This window comes from Rhipicephalus microplus, chromosome 5, assembly GCF_043290135.1.
Source record: "Rhipicephalus microplus isolate Deutch F79 chromosome 5, USDA_Rmic, whole genome shotgun sequence".
NCBI classification, from domain to species: Eukaryota; Metazoa; Arthropoda; class Arachnida; order Ixodida; family Ixodidae; genus Rhipicephalus; species Rhipicephalus microplus.
Window position 1 is genome coordinate 183,919,180 of NC_134704.1, and position 20,367 is coordinate 183,939,546.

At 46.0% G+C, this 20,367-nt stretch overlaps 1 protein-coding gene across 3 annotated transcripts in view; it reads left to right on the top strand.

Annotated features, from left to right (window-relative positions):
* LOC119174068 (cyclin-dependent kinase 8) overlaps nt 1-20,367 on the top strand; it is a 209,301-nt gene that overhangs the window by 147,734 nt on the left and 41,200 nt on the right. For all 3 annotated transcript variants that reach the window (XM_075896280.1, XM_037424854.2, XM_075896281.1), the window contains exons 12-13: nt 2,756-2,840; nt 15,323-15,427. In XM_075896280.1, coding sequence (XP_075752395.1) covers nt 2,756-2,840; nt 15,323-15,427 — 190 coding nt within the window. The remainder of the gene's footprint in view (nt 1-2,755; nt 2,841-15,322; nt 15,428-20,367) is intronic.

Sequence of the window (20,367 nt, forward strand, 5' to 3'; positions counted from 1 at the left end):
GAATGTTTGGCATTTGTTTGGGCAGTCAGGAAATTTTATCCATATTTGTACGGTCGGCCATTCGCAGTCATCACTGATCACCAGGCCTTGTGCTAGCTTTCGTCCCTGAAAGACCCTTCAGGCCGTCATGGCCATTGGACGCTGCGCCTTTTGACTACTCAGTTCTGTACTAAACCGGCCGCTTGCATCAAGATTCCGACTGCTTGTCCCGATATCCTGTCGACCATCCGGACAGTGACTCCTCTACAACCACCCTTCCTGCCGATGTTCTCTCTCTATCCACTTTTCACGACATTAGAATCGAGCAGCAATGGGATGCTTTTTTGGGCGGTATTATTCAAAGGCTAACATCGGTGATACCTGACCCTTCCCTTCGAATGTTGGAGTTACATGATGGTGTATTGTACCATTGCAATATGCGTCCTGACGGCTCTGAAAGGCTACTCATTGTTCTTCTTCAATTGCATTAGCCTTCAATTGCATCAGACTGTTCTTGCCCAGCTTCATAATACACCGATAGTCAGTCTCTTCGGCGTGTCACGGACCTACGACAGAGTTCGCTGGCGCTTATTCTGGCCTGGTGTGTACCGCGATGTCTGCCATTATGTTACTGCGTGCAACCCTTGTCAACGACAAAAAAAAGAGACCAAATGCCCCAAGCGTCGGACTTTTAAGTCACTGCACATTCCACGAGACCCATTCGACCGTTTTGGCATGGATCTCCTTGGCCCTTTTCCTACGTCAGTTGCGGGTAATCAGTGGATTGTAGTAGCAACCGATTATGCTTCCCGATACGCGATCACACGGGCTCTTTCAACCAGCTGTGCAACTGATGTGGCCGATTTCCTTTTGGAGGACGTCATCCTACGCCATGGCACCTCTCGGCAACTCCTTACCGATCGAGACAGCTACTTCCTTTCCAAAGTGGTTGATGACCTCCTGTGCTCCTGCGCCACTGAACACAAGCTTTCCACGGCTTACCATCCACAAACAAATGTTCTAATTGGTCTAATGGAGCGCCTCAATCGCACTCTCGCCGACATGCTCTCCATGTATGTCTCCACCCAGCACCGTGACTGGGACACTACGTTACCATTTGTAACGTTCGCATACAATTCCCCTTGACATGACACTGCTGGGTTTTTTCTTTTTTTATGTTATTCGACCATGACCCTGTGCTACCTTTCGACACGCTTCTGCCGACTGGACTAAATCACACGTGTGAATACGCTCAGGAATGCAATAATGAAGGCCCAAGCGGCACGCCAAGTTGCTCGACGACGACTGCTGGACTCTCAGGACAATCAGAAGAGCGTATACATATCACGTGGCCATCGTGACTTTCACTTCACACATGGCAATCTCGTTCTGCTTTTGTCTCCCTCGTGGCGCCTTAGACTTTCGGAAAAGTTACTCTCACGCTATTCAGGTCCCTACTGCGTCTTACGCCAAGTAACTGACGTCACCAATGAAATCATCCCTACGGACCCCGCCATCATTCACCCTCACACTGACATAGTACATGTTGCACGACTTAAGCCATTTCACTCCAGTGTCTCCTGATTAGGACCAGGTCGGTGCTCCAGCCGCAAGGGAAATCATGTAATGGGGGGACGAGAACAATGAAGAGGACACGGAGGAAGACGACTTGGAGTGACTCTGCGAGCCAGCTGGGCGCCATCTTGTCCGCCACCGTGTTTATTTTGTGTGTTCGTCCAGTAAAGTTATTCTGTCCGTAACAATACCATGTCCCCTTTGCTATTTACCGTGTGATTACAGGAGGTTTTCAGAAGCCTAGAATGGGAAGAGTAAGGGATAAGAGTTAATGGAGAGTACCTTAGTAACCTGCGCTTCACCTGTAACATTGCGTTGACGAGTAACTCGGAGGACAAATATCAATTCATGCTAACTGAATTAGACAAGTAGAGCGGAAAGGTAAGTCTTAAAATTAATTTGCAGAAAATGAAAGTAATGTACAACGACCTCGGAAGATAACAGTACTGTAAGATAGGTAGTGATGCACTTGAAGTTGTAAAAAAGTACGTTTACAGCTAGTAACCGAGCCGAAGCACGGGATTGAAATAACTAGAAAATAAGGATGGGGCAGAGCACATCGGCTAGTATTCTTAAATTATATATGCTAATCTACCACTAAGCCTAAAGAGGAAGGTATATAACAGTTGCATCTTGCCGGTACTTACCTACGGAGCAGAAACCTGGAGGCTTAAAGAGGGTTCAGCCTAAATTGTGGTCTAAGCAGTGAGTGATGGAAAGGAAGATGATAGGTGTAACCTTAAGAGACAAGAAGAGAGCGGAGTGGGTCAGAGAACAAACCGGGGGTAAGGATATCATAGTTGAAATCAAGAAAAAGAAATGGACATGGGCCGGACACGTAGCACCCAGGCAGGATAACCGGTGATCATTAAGGGTAACTGACTGGATTCCCAGAGAAGGCAAGTGGGTGAGGTGGAGACAGAAAGTTAGTTGGGCAGATGAGATTGGTAGCAGCAAGCACAGGACTGAGTTGACTGGCAGAACATGGGAGAGGCCTTTGTCCTGCAGTGGGCGTAGTCAGAATAATGATGATGATGATGATGGATTTTTTGCATAAAAAGCAGTGTTGCTATTTTTTCGTGGGGCATACCGAGTACATGATGTGCAGCAGCATGCTATACAAAGAAAGTTTGAACCTGAAATCGTTCTGTAGCAATAGTTATTGGATGAGTTGGTTGAGTTGACTATGTTGGCATTGCAGCGTGTTTGCTGGTGTGCCCATACCTTATCCAAAGAGGGACTTCCTTACGGATGAAGAGCAGGAAGACAAATCTGACGCAAGCAAGGTGAGCACTTTTCTTCCTTTTTTTTAGTCAATTCTGCCTTGCATACCATATGGTACTGCAATGCCTGCAATGCTGGCTATATCAGAGTTTAATCTAATAGTAACTTGTTATAACCGTTGGCCCACTCACACAATCAATATAGCCATGTGAATGTACAGCGCATTTCTCTTGGCCAAGCATACGACTGCTTGAGCTGATGCAACTGCCAGTGGTAATTTTATTGGTCTTTGCCACCGTAGTAGCAGTGTGAATGTCAGTGTCCTGGGAGGAGACAGTGCTGCAAAACAGCATTACGATAAGCGATCACAGGGACTTATACTGTCTGCGCTAATGCGCCCGTCCTGACCCTTTTGGTAGCATCTCCTTTGAAATAGTAAAACTAAGGAAATATGAAATGCATTGCTATTATGCAATAGACATCTAAATTGGGCGCATGATCTGATGCAATGTCATGTATTGTGAAGCATTGTTCTTGCTGTAAACTATGTGAAGTTTTTAACAGGTAGGGAAGGCAAGGGTCATCAACAGCGGTAATGCATTAAAGACAGATAGTGAAAGTAGGACCATGCAGAATGCATTCAACAACTATCACTCAGAGTAGAAACGTCACTGTCTGCAGTCATTCATGCTGGAAAAAATGAACAAAGTGTATTCTACAGCGGAAATGTGGATACAGCGTTGCTGGTAATCTGTGCTGATATTAATCAAAGGGGTGTAACAGCAGTGCCAATTGCGCCACTTCGATATAATTCCCCCTTTTTGTGCCAAGCTGCTCCAAAACCACTAAATTTGTTAAAATTGCGCCACTGTACGCAAAAATGCCCAATCTGCCTCAAAATTTTTTCAGTTGCGTTAACTTTCGCGAGGCACGGCCCCCATGTTGCCCACGTGCAGTTTCAGTCATCAATCAATCCAAGTGTGCAGACTCTAACCTTAAACCACAGTAACCTAATTCCGCTAACTCTAATTTCATTAGGTTAGGGCATTTGCGAGACGTGATTGACCAAATAAAGTAACAAAGCCATGCATCCATTCGTCTGCTGACTGTAACGAATAATGATTCGCGCTCGACGCAATTTCAAGATGAAAATGCGTTGCCGTTGCCACCAACGTTGCGCAAGAAATAGAACTTCCTAGTTAGCAAAAGCCGCTACGGCATGTTAGCAACTAGAGCTGGGAGCGCATACCGCGTTTTCCGCGCGCAAACAGAGTCAACATGCTGCGAATGCCGGTGTTGCTGGCTACGTCATTGGTTACCAAAGTAATGACACATAATACTTTTTTCTGCATTGACGTTACATTAGTTGTGTTGTCCCTGCGATAGATATCTGGTGCTGTCGCCGGACCAACGGGCATGCGCTGTTGTTACTACTTTATCTGGTAGTACGCGCTTTGCAAGCAAGCCGAGATGTTGGGGCTTAAACCTAACCCCCATCGTAAAAAAAAAAAAAAGAGGTTGGGGGGGGGGGGGGTAGCGGTGTTAGAAAATTTTTTGGCCTTGTTCTAACCCGTGCAGGACGCTGTTTAAACTACCTTTGCCGCAATACGTCGGTATCCTGTGGAAAAGCGTATCATGATTTGGAAGGGGCAACTAGAACAACTCAGGGGACAACACATATCATTCAATTACTCATGCGTGTACACTATCGCATCATTGTGAGCACTAGTATGATCACTTATGTCTGAAAAAGTTACTGGCAATCATTTTGAGCAGTGTATAACAAAAAAAAAAAAAAAAAACTCATGTTTTTTTTTGCCACCACTTTTTCTGTTTCATGAATCCCTTAAATTTTAAAGTCGCCAGGTTGGCAGATATACGTTTTTATTCACGGATTCTGTCAAAGTATTTGACAGACACGTCAAGTGCTAGTGTGGATTTCATCATTGTTTCGATCTCAGTGGGCAAATCGAAATACTACTTTTATTGAACTACCAGTGCTCATGTTTACTCTGCATAATTTAGGTGGGGTGGAATCTTGCACATACTTTGTTTTTCTAAATTTAAGCCTTCTTTGCTCTGAATTTAGGCTTTCTTGATAAAAAATGGTTGTTTTATTTTTTCGTAACGTGCTCTAAATTTGCATTTTAGTGCTCCAGAAGTAAAATTCTGCTGCTACAAAAATTGCTCCAAATGCTGCTTTGGCTGTCACACCTGCAATCATCTTCTCATATGAATGTTGTAGACTCATAAATTTTTTGTAGGTGTGTGCAAATAGTGAATTTCAGGATCGAAGTGGATTTAAAGCAAACAAGGTTTTTGGTAAAATATTATTTAATCAAATTCAAATAGTAATATGTATCGCATGTTACAAAAAAAGGGGGCACATTGGTTCTGACGTAACTAACCTGTACATTATTTTTTTAAAATTGATGCAAGGCCTGTGCTAATACCAGTTTTTTGGTACCAAGGAAGTGGAAACAGTTTTGAATATAGTCAAGCCTGCGGCGTTCGTTCACTGTGTCACAAAGCTTGCAGTAAATTAAACACTGCTTTAAAACAGTTGCAAATGAAAACACAACATTTTTTTTTTACACAGAAAAGTCCGTAATGCACGTGTTTGGAACAGAAGAAGCGATAAATATAGTCTCGAGTTTATTTAAAGCGGCAGTGTGCTCTTCGCCAATGCCCTTGCCATATACAATCCGCCCAAGTCTATTATTAATGCAGCCAATTGCTAGAGGCACGTTTTTGGGCGCTGGTCCCAAAGTTTCATCATTGTCATCATTCGATTCCTGTGAATCGCTCTTGCTGCACACTTAATTCACAGCGCCCTCATCCATGCATGGTTCTGCAGTGTAAGCATCATCATTGGCCGTAATTAACTCATCCCAGTGAATGTCCCGCCCTGCAATGTAGGAGTTGACGACGCGCTGCCACAAATGTCTCCTGGAGTGGTCCTGTTCGAAAGCTTCAGGCTTCGCATCTGGTCAGACATCTAGGTAGTCGGCCTTGTAGAAATAGTTTTGCGCACATGTGCCCATTATTTCCGCCCACGAAGCACTCACCATCTCCAAAGCTGAATACAGGGACACCTGAAGCGAAAAATTTACTTCTGAGCAGTCTACAGCTATGAGAAAGTGCTCCACAACGTAGAATCTGTAATAACGTAGTGTTGAGTGGCAGGAAAATCTGCAGAAGGCCTCCCGTCCACCATCCTAACAAAGGTACCATATCCTTGTTACACAGGCATGCTAACCTCTGTTGATGTTAAGTCGCTATCGAGATGCAACACGGAAGCCAGATAACATAACAAGAACGAAGATTTATTGAGCAACTTGTTTTTATACTCAACACACGTTACGTTGCAGTGACGTGCATTGATAAGACTGCATACGGCAGACGCTTCATTTCTCCCCCCTTTAAAAGTCATAACGTTTCGGTGGTTTTGATTGCCTGGTTGATCTTCGAAAAAGCGGTGAGCGTGCCGATTCCAACACTGTTTCTTCCGGGCTGTCTTGCACCCTTTTTCTGGTATCTTCGGCTGGCTCTTGCTTGCTTTTTTGGTCAGGATCCCTGTCCATTGGTTCAGCTCAGCGCCTTAGCTGGTCTGGATGCTCTTGATACCTTCGTTGAGCACAGTCTATGATGACCATCCTCGACCCTTGTCTTGCACCACTTCAGGAATCCACCTTCGACTTTTTCCTAAAACTGCGCATCCACATCGGGTCACCTCCAGTAAGTTTTCCCGTAGCTGCTGCTGGTGAACCATCAGCGCACTTTTTTGGGGCTTGATAGCGTCTATCTTTGTCCTAACCTAGTAACCCAGCAAACGTTCAGCCAGTCACTTGCCATCCTCTCCCTGTGTTTGGCGGTACCTGCACAAAAATTGATCCAGCCATGTTACGAGGTCCTTTCACGGATTTTTCTTTAGTCTTTCCTTGAGTATGTGCACCGCTCTCTCGGCTAACCCATTAGATTGTGGATGATAGGGTGTGGCTGTTAGTTGCGGTACGTTGTTATGTGCCAAGAAATTACGAAAGAATGCACTCAGAAACTGCGGTTCATTGTCCAACATGAACGTTTTTGGAAGCCCAAATAGTGCAAATATTGACCGTAGAGCTCTGATTGGGATCTCAGACGTTTTAATCTTCAGAGCTGTAGTCCCACCAGGAACTGCTCGGCGAGGTGGCGGCATGTCCGGGCACCCTCACTGGGGACCTCCGAGGTCGACCACCACTTGCCGGGCCTCTTACACCGACATCCTTCAGAGCCGGGCCGCTCTACTGCTTCCATCGCTGTAGTGACGCTCACCTTTGTGACCTTTTCACTTCGAAGCTCCTCAGCACAGTGACAGCTCATCCTCCGGTATTTCTCATTATGGCTTGGGTCGCGTGCCACGAGCCTTCTTGTCCGATTTGGTCTGTGAACATGGTGCATAAGTGCTCCATCTGTGGTCTCTCGCATGGACGCCGCATTCCAGTGCTCAACACGTGCCTGGTGCCCTCTTACTCATGACATCGATCCATTTTGTTTCCGAGTCTGCAATGACCAATATCATGTGACTATCCACTGGACCTGCAAAATCAGCATGTAGACAGTTCCAGCTTTCTCCCTCACTGGCCATGTTGCAGTTACCTGGGCAGGTGGCATCATGGAAACCTGTGCACAAACATAGCACGATTTGCCCAGTCGCTCAATATCAGAGTCTAGTCCCAGGTACCAAAGTAGTGTTCTGGCGATACGCTTGATGGAAACCATATCGGGATGAGTTTCATGCAGCAGTTTTGGTGTGCAGCTTCTTACACTAAAAAGTAGAACAGTGCGACGAGCCCAGTGTACCAAATTGTCACTTACAGTCAGTTTTGTACTCCTGTGGAAGTACGGACAGTACTGCCCGTGATCCTGTGGTCGGAACCATTGCCATCCTTCTAAAATCTGTTTTTTTACTTGCTGAAGAGTAGTGTCTTGATCGATCATTTGTTTCAACTCTTGGGCGCATATTACCATTTCCTCTATAGCTTTGGCCAACAAAACGTACTTCCTTTCGTCGGAATGGCTCTCTCGTGGCTCTGTAATTGGTAGTGGCAACTGGCTGAGGGCATCTGCGTTCAAATAGCTCTACGATACTGCATTGTATAGCTGTAGTTAGTGAGAAACAAGGCCCGATGCTGAATCCGTGTAGCCGTTATCGGTGGTATCACTTTTTTGGGTTGAACAAGCTAGTGAAAAGTTTATGGTCACTCACCAGGACAAACTCATGCTCGTACATGTAATCCTTGAACCGTGCAATGCCCAATGCATGTGCTAGAGCCTCTTTTTTCAAATATTTTTAAACTTTAAATTCTTTAGAACGTGTTCGTTATGAGGGCTCGATAGGCCACGGGCTATGTAAAAAAGTAGAGCAGTTTATACCTGGCGATAGTGTGCTCAGAAACTTCTTTCAAAATGTGTTTCAGTGGTCATCCTTGATATGGACTTTTTAAATCTTCATGGCGCGATCGTCGACCTGAGAACCAGGTCGATAACACTATCTACAAAAGGAGCACTACTGCCGCTCTCGCTGGCTGAAAAGGGCACCTTGAATGTGCTGGAAGACAAAGTCAGCATCCCCTCTCGCTTCAGTGTCAGCATTACCGTCGGCAATAATATGTCTGACGACCTGGAAGGTGTCGGTGATGGGGCCTGCACTTATCAACTGCAAGATTTGTGTCGTGAGAGGAATAGCCAAACTGCGTGAAAGAAAATCAACGGTGATGCTCATGAATTTCAGCAATCAGTACAGGCATGTGAATGAAGCCATGATGGTCGCCTATATCGATGAAATTGTAGGAGCCACCCATGCTTTTGCTCTTACCGATTCTATTTAACCTACTCCGACAAACGAGGCTCCTCAGCCAGCTTTTGACGTCAATCCGAGCCTTCCGAAGCATAAGCAAGTAGAGCTTAAAAACCTGCTCCGGCATAATGAAGACTTCTTTTCGTCGTTGTCCAAAATTTGGCAGACTCCAGTAGCAAAACATCGCATCATAACAGAGGAAAGCGCCAGACCACTTCATCAGAGCCCCTACAGAGTTTGTTTGAAAGAATGTGAGGTCATGAAGAAACAGGTCCACAGAATGCTATGCGAGGACGTCATTGAGCTGTCCAAGTGTTCGTGGGCATCTCCCTGTGGTGTAGGTGAAAAAGAAGGATGGAACTCTGCGCTTTTGCACCAATATCGGTACTTGAACAAAATCACAAAAAATGACGTGGACCTTCTCCCATGAATAGATGACACCCAATAGTCTTCCCAACACTAGGTAATTTTTGTCAATGGACCTAAAGACCGACTTCTGGCAAATCATAGTCCATGAGAGAGACTGAGAGAAGATTGTCGTTCATGAGAGAGACTGAGAGAAGATTGTCTTTAAAACACCAGATGGCCTATTTGAGTTTAAGGTAATGACCTTTGGTCCTTGCACGGCACTTGTGACTTTTCAACATGTTATGAATTCAGTAGCAAACTTTCTAAGTGTACCTGGACAATGTCGTTGTGTTTGCTTCAAACTTTGACGAACACCTCCGGCATCTTGACACAGTACATCAGGCAATCAAAACCTTTGGCCTCACTTGGAAGCTCAAAAAGTGTTGCTTTGTCTACGAGAAGCTGATGTTTTTTGGTCACGGAATCAGCAAGTCTGGAGTGCGCAGATCTAAAGAAAACAGCAATAATCACTGCCTTACTACAATCAACAAACAAAAAGGCCATGTGCAGATTTCTCGGCTTGTGCACGTATTACAGACGCTTTGTCGAAGACTTTTCACATATCGCCAAGCCACTAACGCAGCTTACGAAGACCGACGTGAAATTCAAGTGGCAAACAGTGCAAGTTAAAGCATTTCATGAACTAAAATTTCGCCTGCAAATGGCTTATGTACTTGTGCATTTTGATGAATGCTCTAATACAAAAATTCTCTGACACAAGCATTGTAGGACTTGGTGCCGTCCTTGTGCAGCAGACGGATAGACTTGAAAGGGTTATCAGTTATGCAGGCCGGTTGCTATCCAAGGCAGAGGCCAACTATTCCACAACAGAAAAGAAGTGCCTCACCATCATCTGGGCTACATCAAACTTTCGCCTCTACCTCTACAACAGGCTTTTCAAAGTTGTAAGCTAGTTAATTTGAAGGAACCTTCTAGTCGTCTTGCAAGATGGGAGTCTAAGACTTTCAGAATTCAACATCACGGTCTTTACAAATCCAGACAAAAAGCACCTTGACACCGACTGCTTGTCTCGTGTCCCAACTCATGACCTCTTCTTGGGAACCATGAGTGCTGGTAGTGGCGCCAGCAACAGCAAGCCGACCCAAAACTCTGGGCCCTTGTGGAGTACTTTGAAGGCAAGACTGCCATTGTTTCACAGGCATTCAAGTGAGGACTAGCATCATGTTTCTCGCAAATGCCCTTCTTATAAGGGAGAGTTTCTTGCCATTTCAAGTCAACTACTTCTTTGTAGTGCTTTCAGCATACCGACCAGAAGTACTGTAGGTCCTACACGACGACCTTACGACCAGACACCTGGCTGTTACTCACTTGCCAAAATACAGGAAAAGTACTACTGGCCGTGCCTTGCTGTGGATGTGGCTTGTTACGTGAAAACGTGCCGAGATTGTCAGCGATCGCAGACACCGCTGACTAGGTCTGCTGGACTTTACAGCCCATCGAGCCACCTCACCGGCCATTTCAGCTGTAGTGGGCATGCGGCGGATTGACTGGCTGCGAGACAAGACGTCCGGGTGCAGTATGGTAGGTTATTCTTCGTCTGCCGAGCTGCGATGGCACGCGAGTGCGGGCCGCCGGCACGAGAGGAGAAAGGAGAGGAGGAAGGAGAGGAGGAATAAAGCGTACAAAGGAAGATGTTTTACGTATATACAAAAGCGCAGTGTAAGAGATGACTCACAGAGTAAAGTTGAGGGCACATAGTTTATGTTAGGGGGGGTGCGGAGGCACGTGTTCGGACACTCACCACAGAGCTCTCCCTTCGAGAAAGGAAGCTGAAGTGACGAACGATCAGTTAGCTTCAATAAACCCGGCAAGCCGGAGGTACTTCGTGTTGGTCGTAACGATCTTCAGGCGCTGGGAGAGGACACATAGCAGATGCTTAAATGCAAGTAACCGGGCTGTCTACGTATGCTGGCTTCAGCCGCTCAAGTGCGACTGCATCGGGCTTTCCATTAAGGTCCACGATGAAAGTTGAGGAATAGCGTTCAAGTACATGGAAGGGCCCAAGATAGTGTGGTTGCAGGGGACTGCGTACGGGGCAGCAGTGCACGAAGACATGTGTGGCTTTGTGGAGGTCAGGAGTCATGTAAACAGTTTGTGAGTGGCTTGCTCGCATTGTCTGTGGTTGAAGGTTTCGGAAGATATCACGCAGTTTGTCAGCGTACTCGCTTGGTGTGGGCGAATAGCCTGGTTTAGTGGCGTCGAAGAAATCTGCCAGTAAACGAAGAGGGGCTCCATAAGCAAGCTCGGCACTGGTGCACGAAATGTCTTCCTTGAACGCAGATCGAATTCCCAGCAGCGTGAGTGGGAGAGCCTCGAGCCACCTGGCCGTGGGACCGTGTGCTGTAAGCGCGGCTTTCAGGTGACGATGAAAACGTTCTACGAGCCTCTTTGTTTGAGGATGTTAAGAGGCAGTTCGGAGTCGTGACACTCCTAGTAGCTTGAGGAGTGCCTTGAAAAGCGATGACTCGAACTGGCGGCCGCGGTCAGTGACAATTGTTGTGGGGCAACCGAATCGCGCCACCCAAGTAGAGACAAAAGCATTTGCCACTGTAGCTGCTGTGATGTCAAGGATAGGCGTAGCCATAGGCCATCGGGTGAAGCGGTCAACACGAGTCAATAAATACCGGTAACCTTGACAAGGAGGAAGAGGGCCAACGATGTCGATGTGGACCACTGCGGAATGTTCATCAGTCTACAGGCTGATGAACGCTGAAAGGGGGGTGCTGGGTAACCATGTACTTTGGCACGCTGACATGGTGTGCACCGACGTGCTCAGCCGCAAATGTCAGCATTCATGTGGCACCAGACGAAGCATGATTTGATTAGCCTTTGAGTTGCATGACTTCCAGAGAAGGAAAGGTTGTGCAAAGAATCGAAGATTTTCTTACAGAAAGCGATAGGCAGATGCGGTCTCTGAATATCAAGACCGTTCCGGACCAATACCCACTGTCCAACATACAGGACTTCACTTCAGCTCTCCGTGGCACAACCATCTTTTCAAAAATCGATCTTGTCTGTGCCTATCACCAAATCCCTATAGCAGATGAAGACATTCCAAAAACAGTAATCACAACACCATTCAGACTATTTGAATTCATCAAAATGCCATTCGGACTTCGAAATGCTGCGTAGACTTCTCAGCATTTTATTGATTCTGTTGTGTGGGGACCGCCTTTCGTATTTGCATACGTTGATGACATTCTGGTCGCAAGTTCATCGTCCAAAGAACACTTTCACCACCTGCGCCAATTCTTCCAACGCCTGTCCGCAAATGGCGTAATTATCAACACGGAAAAGAGCCAATTTGGACAACAAGCCCTCAAATTCCTTGGTCACTACTTGGACACCAACGGCATCCGCCCACTTTCTCACAGAGTGCAAGCCATCATTGAGTTTTCCAAACCATCGTCAACCATAAAGCTCCGCCAGTTTCTTGGTCTCGTAAACTTTTACTGCCGCTTTATCAGAAACTGCGCGATGCTGCTGGAACCCCTAGACTGCATGTTTTGCGGCAAGCACTCAGCGAAAGCACTACAATGAGACTTTGCTGCGGATGACGCATTTATTGCCATCAAGCGCACCTTGGCCGAAGACACTCGACTCGCCCACCCACAACCAGATTGCACTCTGGCACTCATGACTGACGCTTCAACACAGCGCTAGAAGCTGTTCGACAGCAGAAATTCAACGGTGCATGGCAACCACTTTGAGTGATAGTAAAAGCACATACGTGAACCTGGGGAGTCACTTCGCTCTCTTCTGTGTCGAATGGGCATCGAAGAACGATGACGTTGGCGCTCACGATGTGCGGATGGCTTTGGGTAAGTTTCTGCTACAATGAGATGCTTCAGTCGAGCACAAAGGCGGCAACATCGGAGGGGCCATCGGTAGTGTGTACAGCGTTAGGTGGATGAACAGGGGTGGCAGGAGTGGTCGGTGGTGTCGATCGCATGGGTGTACTGATTGAGGCGACTGGGAAACTTGGTGTCGCCACTTCCATAACTTTATCGGCTAGCGCAGCCAGTGATGTCAAATTACATGGTTGTGTCTGTATTAAGCACCACTTGGACCTGGTACGGCAGTCGCTGGAGAAAAAGTTCACGTAGCACTGCAGTGTTCGTAGTTGTCACACTAGTGCCGAGAAGCTGAGTCATTCGCCGCAAAAGCTGGCTTGGACGTTGGTCATCGAACTCCTCTGCGGAGAGTATCTGGTGTACTCTGGTTCTCTCTGACGCAGCGGTTGGAGAGAATCGATGCGATTACATGTATGACGTGAATTATATAGATTCTTTTGGAACATTAACCCTTTGAGACGCTATGGACAGTGAAATCTCGGTATAAAGAACTTCAGGGGGCCGTGGCAATTTGTTCGTTATTTTGAAAGGTTGTTATAGTGAAAGCCTAAAAATTAACCATAAATACTTGTTTTTCACCAATCAGAATGACTTATCTTTACAACGGTGCATCCTTGAATTCGTTTTTCACGAAACAAAACAAATGCTCGAGTGAAAAAAAATGCACATTTACTTTAAAGTAGCTCGTGTTTCTTTTTTCTTTTTGCGCCTGCGGCACAAATTTTGGAGCGCGAAGGCCTTCAGCTCATCCACAGTTGTGTGGTGCGATTCGGTTTTTTGGTCACGACAGCCTACCTTTTGCCTTTCAGTTACCGAAGAATATCCACTTTCTCGCCTACCCAAAACTGCATCCGCTTCTTTGTCGCGAGCAGAGATGAACTCATTTGTAGTAGCACTGCAGCACAAACGTCGACTTGCTTTGTGCCGAAAAGCGGTGAACACGACTGACAGACAAGGCCTCCTAGAGCACATGTAGAAGTGACAAAGAAAGAAAAACTTGAAGCATCGTGGCTGTCATCACCTCTTTTGAAGAAAAGAAAAGTGCTAAAAAAAGAAATTCCTCGCATTTCGTTTTCTGCTCTCGCTGTTTCAGGTTTTCTGCCCCCATGCTTCCTGCTACACAACTCCCACTTTATCCCGCTGACCTTGCCCTCCCGTGTTGCTCTTGCCCCTCGCCTCGACGCTTGTAAACCTGCAGCGTCGGCATTTCAACAAAAAGAAAAGAAATAAATTCGCCCTTTCATTTTTTTTCCTCCGCACCATTGCGCGTCTTTCGAGAAGCAAGGAGTCCGTTCGCTTTGTCGTTTGCTTGCGTACCACTCCGGTGGTTGCGGCAGATTTCAGAACATGAGTTTGTAGTACTGAGGCGTTGTTAATACAATATGGAACTAAATAATGCTCGTTATTCTGAAAAGTTCGGTATTCAACAGTTTTTAAACTAACAGGCTGATTGTACATTCCCTCCTGTCATTTTAGAAATCTTTAGCAATGAAGGCCAAGAACTTGTTTTTACTCATCAGCTACCCTATGCCTCAGGGCTCCATTTCCAAGATTTTAAGCTGTATTTGGCTGATGGTCACTTCTGCTGGCCTTATCAGCTGCATACTTTGAATCAGCTGCCCTATAATTCGGTGTATCTTAAGGTGCTGAAACCAGCAGTTGTCATGCTGTCCTTGGAATCAGCTGTTGCGTATTGTGCACACATCAAGTGTGGTCTCATTTTTCTGACCAAGTTACCAACCAAAACTTTTTAGCAACGACGATGTCTTCTTTCTCCCTGTGGACTACTCAATTTATTACTCCTGGCGTGCCAGTGATTGGCATATTCTTCCACTCTGCACTTGCGAACACGACGAAACAATGAAAGATGATAATTTGAAGGTTCTCAAGCTGCTTTCAGAACCACAATTACAGGAGTCTGAAGAATAAGAATAGCTTATTGGTGTTGTGATTGGACACTGCAGGGAGGCTCTGATCATTCCTTGTTAGTGGGTTGCCAGCAATTTGTGTTGCCATAGTGTGGGGAGTGGGTGGGTGAAGCCACACATTCACTGCCGGACTAAACAACTTTTTTTTCAACCATTAAATGTGGAAGCTTAGGCATGTTGGTATGAAATTGAACTATAACAAAGCAGAGTGCCCAGTTTATTGACTTAGGTACATATATAGAAATTTAAGCGTGCGTCATGCAGATGCAGAGCATGTGGTCACAAATACATGAAGAAAACAAGAAAAAGTAATAGAAACCAGCTGGCTAGTATATTTAAAGTGACCTCTAAAGCACAACCTACATTTCTATTCATAGTAAATCTCTATGGTGTTAGGCACATTTCCAGGCACCCACTTCACAAGGATAGCAGACATTAATAACTAATGCTATCATCTAGAAGAAAGTTGACTGAAAGTGGCCCCACTCTTTCAGACAGCAGCTGCGAACAACCAAGGGGGTACCCAAGACAACAACAACCATGGTCCTAGTGCGAAGAGAGTACGGATGGCACCACCTACTACGACAGCAGCCAATCAGGTAAGGCTGCTCCTTCTGCAATGCACCAAGCAAGCTACCATGGTCAAATTCATGTATTTCCAAAGGTTGATCCAAAAGAACTAAATAGGGTAGCCAACAATAATCGGTCGGACTAGCAACGTTGATAGCTTGCTTTCAACAAAGCACGCAAGAGATGCTGTTTATCTTGGTTCTTAGAGTCTCAATAAAAGACTTGGTCGTGAACATCAATGTCACTATGTTAGTATGTAGCGTGTTACAATGTGTGAAAGCAATCTGGCAACAATGATGATGACAATGACATGCCGATTGTGACGCTCTTGACTGGCTGCTTTTCACTGTGTTTGTGTGTTGTGTTTTTGTGGAGAGGAGGGGTTCACCACCCTCTCTGTACGTTTGTGCATGTCTGAGGTGGGTCCATGGGCCCTCAGACACAGAGTCAAGGACAAGAAAACAAGACAAATACGCACACATAGACTTGCTATATACAGCTCTTTTTCTCTATGCTCAGTCCTGACAGTCCATAGGCATACGCAAACATCCCTGCGCCCTGTCTAGTACAGAGTTTATGGTTCCATTCACTGACATCAATGACGGTACCGATTACCGTGCAGCTGACGCAAGCTTGCAGCAGGGACGACGCGATGAGTCGGTCGTGAGGCCACGAGCAGACGTAGAACTGCTCAATCAGAAACACATGGGACGACAATGCAATGGCATAGCACCAAAGCCACGCCCTTAACAAGTGGTTGTTCTGGACTTTAACACATGTGACTCCAAGGTCACACCGTCAGCAGGTGGTTGTGCCGGCCCCGGGCCAACTCAGCACCATGTAAACGGCTTCAGTAGCTGGTTGCTCTCGGAATCACTCAGGCTGGGATCGGCTGCTCGCTCTGGCTTGCACACTGGAACAGCACGACCGGAACACTCGCTCCCCGCACGGAGCCACCAAGCTCGTCCTGGCTAGTCTACTATCACCAGCTCGGTTCATTTTGGTCTCCTCAAGTCGAACCTCCTGCGCTGCTCGGCTTGCCGGCCATGCTGGCTTTGCCCGTCCGCGTTCTCGAGTTCATGTGCTTCACATTCTATTCCTTTTGCGCGCATTCCATCGTCTTTTTCAGTTCAACTTTTGGCTGTGGCTAACACTCTTACTACAATGTCTTCATATGTGGTGCGTGTGTGTGTATACACAAGCAATATTGAAACTTTTTGGGGCGGAGGAGGGAGGGATGTAGACAACCCTTTTCCCCCTGGCTATGCCAATGCCTCAGGGGCTGTTCTTATGCTGCATTGTATTTATTTTGAATGATTTTTATGTGAACTGCAATACCATGGAACGTCTTTAATTCTGTATGTGTTGATGAAATATAAATTGATTTCTTATCCTATAACCATGAATATTGTGGAAAACAGCTCACAAAAGCAGGGGCGCAGGCATAAATGTTTTTTAGGGGGGGGGGGGGGGGGACACCTATTTTACTTAGGGGATGGCACCCCTTAAAATGATAGTTTTTCGCTCTGTATGCCATGGGTGAGGGGGGAGGCACTTGCCCGGTGTGCCACCCCCTGGCTACGCCCCTGCTTAGCAGATAAGGAGTCCACAACAGCTGATTAAAATAGTTTTTAAGCTTAGGCCACATAAAACTCACAAACATATTTTTTTCTAGAAAATTGAATGTTCTTTTCAGCAATTCCACACTCATACTTTACTGGCAAAAAACTCAGAAGAAAGAAATTAGTTCGAGTTTCTAGCCCTCATGTTTGATTCCAAACTAGCATTCACTATTCATTTGAAGTATATAAATGAAAAATATTCAAAAGTAACATTGTCGAGGATTTTCTTATTGCCTCACAAAACTTTACGTTTCTTCAGATATAAGTAGAGCAACAGGGATTTGTGTTGTGGGGATCTGAGGCACACCTGCGACCATTTCGCGGGCATTCCGCCGTATGGCCGCTCCTTTTCCTTTCTCGTGCTGTGGTAACGGCACATGGCAATAGATGGCGCCATGTGCGGGACTGTGAGAATTAGCGAGGCCGGGTCACATGCACACTGGAAAGGGGGCTCTCCTCTGTTGGCCAGCGCCTGGTAAGCACATGATTTTCCTTTGTCGGCGTCCCCTTTGGGAATTGCCACTGTAGCCTGCCTGGGTGCCTAAGCATCCTCGGCGAGCGTGTTTACCTGAGTGTTAGCTTCGGTACCATACGATGAGCCAACAGCGGTGCCTAGTGCTTGAAGTGATCGCACCATGCCAAGCTGCACTTACCGGAGGCCTACGCGTATGAGGTTTGCCCGAACTCTCGCGACCGAACCCAGCGGCCATCGTGAGAGTGGGCAGCATAGCTGCAAGGGACCTTTTCCCGATCAGTGTGTCAAAGCTCGCCATTGCCAGCTGTGACGTGCACGCAGTTTCCCCTTATTGTGAACGTCCGCGTGCGGGAGCCTTTGCTTTCCGTGTCCTGGGAGCGCACGCTGTACTGTTGTTCAGGGTGCTGCCTAAGGCTATAAAGTGTTTGTGTATTGCTGTTAATCGAACGCTGTCTGTCTTGCTGTGTTGCAATAACTGCTTTGTTAGTTGAGCGCGCGTGGAGCGGTGCACTACACGTGAGTAGATGACGGAGACGCGGCCCTGTGGCTCGCTGAACCTGAACCCACGGTGATCATCCGCTACGGTGAGTAGCGAGGTCACCACAGTGTCACATGTCAGGCATTTTTTCTCACTTTTCATACCAGGGAGTGCACTGAGATCGGGGGTGGGAGGAGGGTGGGGGCGAGAAAGGAAGATGATGACAAGGGGGCAAGAATATGCATCCATTCTTCAGCAGGCCTTCAGAATTGTCCTTTCTCCTTTTTTTTTTCTCTTCGAACCACCGGCTTACTTTCAGTTTGATCATGAGCACGGGTACAATGCAGCATCTTGCAGTGGATGTGGTACCTATACAGCTCACGATCCTGAAATCATCCCATAGCGGGGTGCTTTGGGTTTTGGAATGGTCATGTAGGCTTATGGCATCATTTGTTGGAAGAAGAGAGAACAATTCTTGGCTGACTTTGGAGTTGACTGTAAGTTCCAGGCTGTGTTTCAGGCGCTATAATAACATTGACCATTGGGCGAGTCGGGGTAGATGCATCGATTTAAAATGGTGCAACAAAGCAGATGAAAAAACCGTTGATCATACTTGGCTTTTGTTTGTTCTTTTTGTGTTGTGTAGCCACATGTATGTATGTATGTGCTTTGTGCTATTAAAAATTCTTTAGTTGTGAGTTGGCGCTTCTGTTTGTGTGTTCATTTGTCTTTTCATGTGCTTTGCTGCACCATTTGCGCTATAATGTTTGACTTGCGTCTTATTAGGAGCTGTGACTACCAACCAGCGTTTTCTTACCATGCTGAAAATGTGTTGCAAGGCCCCTTCAATAAATGACAACCTAAACACTGCCGGCACATTGTGCGGAATACTTTTCAAGTGTGCAAGGCTTTCTAGAAACAAGAGCATCTCGTTGCCGAGTGAGTGGTGCAGGCATTGAGAAAACTCACTGCATTGACAGTAAGCATATGGCACGCTTCTTTTAGGCAACCCAAATGCTCTGCGCTACGTCGTCCAGAAATTCGAGAGCATTGTAGATATCTGGAGTGCACCTTGCTTGCATGAATCTTGTCATTGCCGCCCAACTCGCCACACTTGTGCATGGTCTGGACTGGAGCAAGTGCAGAGAACACACCCACATGCATGTATGGTACGACACGCATGTATGGTATGACAAGCAGCTTGCCAGGAGTAGTGTGAGCCCAATAGGTGCTTGCGACTTTTTAGGGAGGATTGACGGCTAAGCAGAGCAGGGCTGTGTTTCTACGGAATAGTGCTTGTGTTCATGTCGTGAAACGTTGGGGTACATGCGTACACATATCACGACGAACCAGTATGTTTGTCATTGCGTTCTACTAGTCCAGTAAAGCTACTAAGATGCAATCTAGGAATGGTGGTTCATCAACGCGTTGTTTCAGTATCTGAATACAAATTCTGCACCAAATTGCAAATTTTGCAGTGAATTTGTAAACACTCATATTCAGCACTGTATCGAACATCGTTGATGACAATATAGTGTTTGTTGGCACTTTGTAGTAATGAATAAAAAAGAATAATCTTGGTTGGTAATTTTAATTTGTGCACGTTCTGATGGGCCATTTGATTCGGAATGAATTACAGATGTGAGGTTAGAACAAATGCGCTATTACGAAAGCATTGCAATAACAACAGGTGAAAAAACTGGAATCACACAAACACAAGCACCGTTTGTGTTCGTGTCTGCAGCTTTGACTGCATGTACTGTAGAACAGTAATAAGATCAAAATAACGGCAGAATTTTCACCATACGATGCGTGTAGTGCAGGTTATTATGCATTTTATGACTGCAGAATGCCGAGAGGAAAATTGCACTGACAAAGTGGAAACAAATGGTTTGATACACGCTTATTTTTGTATTTAATTCACATTAGAAAATGATGATATTTACACTCCCTCAATACACAGCCAACAGTTATAAGCCAACTCAATGTCTGTTTGTGGGCATGTGCAGATGAAACTCAAGTAACTTATAATGTAACAGCATATGCTGTTGGACAATCTATAATGAAACAGTTTTCTTTGTGTGCTTTATAGAAGACCAGGTGATAAGAATTCGTAAAATTCTCTAGCTGAACTTCATGGTGTCTAATGGGCCAAAATTCCGGCATTCTGAACCTTTTTCCATATTGTGGCAGGCGATTTAAAATTTGATATCAAAACCATCAAGTCATGGTCAACAGCAGCATGCTCCGGATGTTTCAGAACTGCGAGCGAGGCCATTGCACACATTGTCAAAACTTTGCTTGTTCTTAGGCACAACTGTTGTGGCACAATCAACAACAAAACCCCAAAAGTGCCAGTGCATGCAGCGGTCATTGAATCAAATTAACACTGCT